Source organism: Budorcas taxicolor, chromosome 2 (assembly GCF_023091745.1).
Source record: "Budorcas taxicolor isolate Tak-1 chromosome 2, Takin1.1, whole genome shotgun sequence".
NCBI classification, from domain to species: Eukaryota; Metazoa; Chordata; class Mammalia; order Artiodactyla; family Bovidae; genus Budorcas; species Budorcas taxicolor.
In genome coordinates this window covers 160,164,733-160,170,732 of record NC_068911.1, presented here as the reverse complement: position 1 = coordinate 160,170,732, position 6,000 = coordinate 160,164,733, and the positions used below count along the sequence as shown (strand labels likewise).

At 35.9% G+C, this 6,000-nt stretch overlaps 1 protein-coding gene across 3 annotated transcripts in view; it reads right to left on the bottom strand.

Annotated features, from left to right (window-relative positions):
* Positions 1 to 551: 551 nt before the first annotated feature.
* Positions 552 to 6,000, bottom strand: part of MFF (mitochondrial fission factor) — a 28,152-nt gene continuing 22,703 nt past the window's right edge. Inside the window, exons 8-10 of one of the 3 annotated variants that reach the window (XM_052662193.1) lie at positions 5,301 to 5,360; positions 2,310 to 2,394; positions 552 to 1,462 (exon numbers count right to left, since the gene is read on the bottom strand). In XM_052662193.1, the coding sequence (XP_052518153.1) occupies positions 1,331 to 1,462; positions 2,310 to 2,394; positions 5,301 to 5,360 (277 nt within the window). In that variant the 3' untranslated portion in view covers positions 552 to 1,330. The remainder of the gene's footprint in view (positions 1,463 to 2,309; positions 2,395 to 5,300; positions 5,361 to 6,000) is intronic. The other 2 variants (XM_052662179.1, XM_052662186.1) reach the window with 2 other exon arrangements.

The following is a 6,000-nucleotide window of genomic DNA, read 5'->3' as shown; positions in this document are numbered from 1 at the left end:
AAAAAAAATTGTCACCAAACTCATGATAAACTCTAAGAATTAAAGAAAAGAATCCCTCCTCCATGTACTTTTTGAAGGACAGGGAAGAAGCAAGAAAAGAATAGTTGAATACACCTTTAAAGAATTTCCCTTAAATGCCTTTCTCAAAACTCACTGCCTCAGTAAAAAGATACTGAAGATGTATGGCGAATGCTATACCTAAGTAAAATTCTATCCATTTCTGAATCAAAAAATAAAAAAGGAAAAGAAACAAATAGTTTGGGAACTAAAGGCTCCCAGCACTTGGTTTCCTTGATGCTTTTAATCTCATGAAATTTAGAACATCAGCTAAACACAACGGAAAAAGCAACAGAACTGATGGTGTTTCTATCTGAATCACATTATAGACACTACATATTAGAAAAACAGCTGTAACAAAACCAGCGTCAACCACTACCAGGACGAAGATCTGACTTGCTACCTGCCATGTCATTAACTGTACTAGTTGCTCCAGAGATGGGAAGACTTAGGTGCATACCAAGAAATATGACATGGATTATAGCACACAGCACAATATGATGAAATAAAATCTTTCAACAGACAAATATAGCTTTGGTTGACAGTTTATTAAATACACTACATTTGTACCTTATTCTGTAGTTTTTTTAATCATTCACACACGGACTTAGTAAAAATGTACCTTATAGAAAACCATCTGCAAAATAAAGATAAAAATGCACATTTTTGCCCACATTTTAGATAAACCACTGAAAATGTTAGGAATTATTTTATTGGAGGATCAATCATGTTTCATTGGATCATGAAACATGGGGTGGCTTGATTTTATTAAATCTGACACCAGACCAGGACTTCAGTAGTGTTAATGTTGAAATGTGGATGCAAAAAGGTCTATAACTAAATCGTTTAATAGGGTTTGAGAAATCACTACAAATAGGACAAAATGAATTACTATTTTTCCTTTACAGACATTTCACTAAACCCATTTTCTATACACTTTCTCACACTCAGAATTAGTGGTGCAGACTGAAGAGGCAAAAAAAAATTCCTTAAAAAAGAAAAAAAAACAACTAGATCCTATTTACAAAACATGCAAAGTGTGAATTTTAAGTAGGTGTTATGGCAGAACTGGTTAAAAGTAAATACAGTCAAGTGACAGAATATACCTTTACTTCTGCACATGTAAGTCCTTCCCCCTCCTTTCTGGGAGAAATACATTTTCAGGGCGTGGACTGTGAAACGCCATACAATGCAAAGACAGAAAACAAAGAAGTTTGCAAATTCTTTATATTTCCAGCTGTTGAGACAATATTTCTGAGAGCTGAGGTTACCTCTAGCGGCGAAACCAGAGCCAGCTATTAAGCAGCCAAAATGCTACAGTAATTGAATACATGACCATTTCTCTTTTAGCCCGTTCTTTGTTCTCCTCTTCCAGAAGTTGTAGACGTCTATTTAGTTTGATTATCTGAGTGAAAAACAACATCGAAAAACGAATAGAAGCTTTAATGCCTGATGCATTCAGATTCTTATTAAGTAGTTTAATTTCTTAAAAGAATTATTACAAACATGAGAAGTTTCATTTGGCGCCAAAAAAAAAAGTTGTATATAGGGAAAAAAATGTTACCCATGAGAGCTTAAATTCATTAAATTCTCTTAAGAGATTCTGTCACTCAGCTTCAGTTTTTCCTATTTAACCCGCTTTAAATGCTTTATGCTTTCTCTGAGTTACTCAGAGGACCCCCATGTTTTAACCTACTGGAGTGGGCCCTGTGATCTGCCACCCAGGCCCTTCAGGACTAAAATGCTAATTCTCCACCTGCCAGGAGTGTCACTGGTCAACAGCACTGTTCCTGGCTGTTGGTCCTTACTATGAGCGGCCCTGGGCCAAACAACTGTCTTGCCAAGTTCATGCTCCCTTATGAAGACAGTGTGCATCCAACAACTGGTTTGTGATGGCATTAAAGGCCCAGGTTCCTTGCTCCAACTCTGAAGGGTTATCCCAGCTTCAGAGCAATATACAGCTGTATAGATTTGCTTAAAATGTTAACACCCCGTGTTACTGGCTAGAATTACACCAATCCATTTTGGTAATACTGTTTTATCCTGATGAAAACCTGTAAACTGTGATTTAATATATCTTTAATCAAAATGGGAATATCAATTACAGTTTAATAGTTTGATAGAAAAAGTATTTCAATTCATGGGTTACAATGGAGAGAAAACCGATAAAATGGATAAAATGTTAGGAACTACCACTTTACATGTAACCTGAATGGAATTTAGGGTCACATGCTGTTTGGTACATTAAATACCTGTCGTCTTAATGAAGCTGCATCTACAACTGTCATGTCTTCTGAAGTTCCTTCAATCATTGCATCTATATTTGAAATGCCATACCTGAGAAATAAAACACGATTTAATATTACAACAGAACTCAAAGTACCTTTCAAGTCACATAACATATTATGTAATGCTCAGAGGACAGTTATAAAGACTGGTATTTAACAGTACAAATTATTAAAATATTTATCAATCTGAATGGGTATTAATAAAGAGAAGAACTTAAGGGAACAACTACCTACAATCTTGGGAAACTGTCTTGAAGGTCAGAGAAAGAGGAGAAACTCTGACTAAGGATGTAAATAAGGAGACACTTTTCAACCCAGAGATTGGCAGTGTTAAAAAAGGATACCTGGTTTGAAAAGATCTGAGAGTTGTCACTCTGCTCAGAAGTCCCTGCTGAGACTCACTGGCAGGGAACACAAAGTAAGCAAACTCCAGCTAGAAGCCTAACACTGATCGTTCTTTATTTCTCCATCTCTTCTCACTGCCATTTCTACTTCCCCTCTTGCCATTTCTACTCTTCACTTATTTCCAATCATCTAATCTCTCCTGTATCTCCAGAGAAGCGGTTCTAAAATAACCTGAACACACCTTGCCACTACATTCAGATCCAGAATTTAAGTAGCGTAATTAAGGAGCTGTGTACAAAATAATGCTGGAAGGCCACTAAGACAAACTCTTGAGAAAACATTACAAAGTTCTTGTTCAAATGCAGTTACTTCTAAAGGGGCACTGATTTTTAAATAAATGACAATCAACTACTGAGAAACAGACAAATGCTATTATTCCTCTCTGCCTCGACTTCCACTTTTAAAATATGTTTTAAGATACAACTTACATACCTGATAATTCACTTCACACGTGTACAGACTATTTAATCCTGTATGGCTATTTCAATAAAATGGCTCACTAACTTTTCTGAATGAGCAGATTGTAAATAAATCAGACTTAAAAGTTACTCCTATGTAATCTAGAGTTGGCACATACATCATGTTTTTAATACTTTAAGCAAGTCCCCATAACAAAAAGCACGTTACCATACAAAGGGGTACAAAGTAGTATGAAGAGAATTATATTTTTCATTCAGACATGTTAAAGACAAGTCTATTTAGAAAATCCTTTTGCTATAAATGCTACTGAAAACAATTCAAAAATACTTTAATAAATCATGTGAAACAATTTTCAATTTTATAATCCTGCAGTTCCATCATTCTGAACACCAATTAGAATTATATAGGTTGCCGTCTCAATGACACTTGGTGTGTACTGACTTCAGATAACCTAGAATCTCTAAATACTCCTTTTATGGCTAAGTTAACTTGCTTTCTCCTAATCTGCCCTTTCCTTTATGGGGGAATACAGCAAATATACTGGAATATTGACAGTAACTGCATCAGGTAGAGAAGTAAGCTACCAAGTCAGTAGGTGATCTGCCCTTTCTGTCATGGGAATAGAGCAAATATACTGGAATACTGAGAATAACAGCATTGGGTAGAGAAGTAAGCTACTAAGTCAGTAGGTGCTAGAACTATGGGTTTACAAACATCTGAATTCCTCTTAACATTAAGCAGAATTATTAAATGGTTAGTGGAAAAAAAATAAAGGTTGAAGACTCCTCTTCTCTACACTTTATCCTCAAAATAAAAGTTTTCTATTTCTTTGAGGTCATATATGAGATAAATAATTGGGGGGAAAAATATCAAACAACAGAAGCAACTGCTTCAAAGGTAAACAGACCCAGACTGAATGCAGAGAAATGAACTGTAACTGAAAGGAACTCCCCACAACTTACATTCTGAACTAACTACAGTTTTAAATATCTGTAAAGGAAATCTTCATTTGCTAAGAAATCTAAGGATTTGCAAAAGACTCTACCTGTATAATTCAACTTAAAATGTGTGTTTTAACCAAAACATGTATTTATCAGACCTAAAATCTCTGTAAGAAATTCTAAGTCAGATTACTGGTTGAAAATAACAGAAAAATAAAAGGATCACAAATTTATGAGAAATACACAAGGAAAAACTTGTTAATAATGTAAAAATAGTCAGTTGAGTGGAATGGGACTCCTAAGGACACATTCTTCAATTTTCCAAGAATTTAGTATTAATGAGAAACCCATGTTTCCCTCTTCTGCCTAAAGATGAATGTGCCAGCTCGCTTCCTCTCATCATTGAAATAATGCTGCCAGTTTGAAATCTACTGCTGCAGATTTGCTTAAAATAAATAAAATTGGCTCTGAAAAAATTACAGTAATGGTGTCATTATTGTACCAACCATTTTTTTTTTCAACTGTACAACTTGGGAAATGAGATTTTGGGTACTTGAGAACCTTAAGTATTAGTATGTGCCATTCTATCTGTCTTTATGCATAACAGGAAGAAATACCTACTTTAGGCTAAGCATAACTCAACGTGAAAGGGACAAAATAAGAGAGAAAGCCTTCATCAACAGATGACAAAAGTGCTTAAAAACCAAATTCCCTTTCTAAACATTTAACCTCTCAGGCTGTCAATCCTAATTTCCCCAATTTAAAATGATGCTTTACAGACATGTTTATCTATACAGTGAAAGTGACCAAGACATTATAGACAATTAACAACTAAAAAGGAAATGCTGGACAGAACCTCAGGCAACAATTAACATAATGCACATAAAGCAAGGTTTAAGATTCTTTTTTTCTGTGTACTAGCATGATTGTCCATTAAAACTGTGTTTAAATACACCGTCTTAGATGTTCACATGGTAATGTATTGTAACTTTTTCTTTATACCCTCTCGGCCAAATGTCACGAATGATTAGACTCACTGTTCTCAGAAAAGCAGGGAGTCCACCTAGAGAAAACTCTAGAAGTTAAAGCTATAATCTAAAGGCATGGCTACTGCATGCATTACGTCCTGCAAAATAAAACACATTCAACCAACTGTTCATCCTGGTAATTACAAAGTCTCAGAGTTTACCTGACGTTGTCATGATGAGGATTAGAAGTGGCGGCAGCAGACCCACCACGCAACACAGGTCTAAGGCGGGGTTTTGCAGGAGAAGGCACAAGACAGAATCAGGAAACAGAGAGTAATAAAATAAAAGCAAAAATAAGACAAATAAATGTCAAATAGGATTATATTGTATGTTTCAATACAATATAATATATTTCAAATACTTTACGTATCTTTGTCTCGCTGTCCTCCATGCTATGACTTTCATGAACTGAGCATTTTACAATGAGTTAGAAAACAAAGGGATCCTCTTATTTTCATAACAAAATAGCACCAACATATAAAATAATTTTTTGGTGCTCGTACTTGACATCCTACTAATTCTGTTCAAAACGTGTAACTCCTCGCTTCGAGTTGGAAAAGATAAACACCATCGGCAACTTTAGAAGCATGTCAAGAACTGGTTAGTAGCACCTGCGTGGCCATGGCTGCTCATCTGGTATCAACAGCTATCTTGAAAGTTAAAAATCTGAAGTAACTCCCACTTGCCACAACTCCTTGCCTCCCGCCTCATTAATTTTGCTTAGTAAACCCTCAGCTCCCAAGAGCAGAACTGGAGCTCAGTTCTGGAGCTGAGGAGGTTGGGGACAGGTCTTGAGGGCATAATACAGCACATCACAGGAACTGCAACTGGATGTGTGCGTCCAGTTCCGAGAGGCAACCA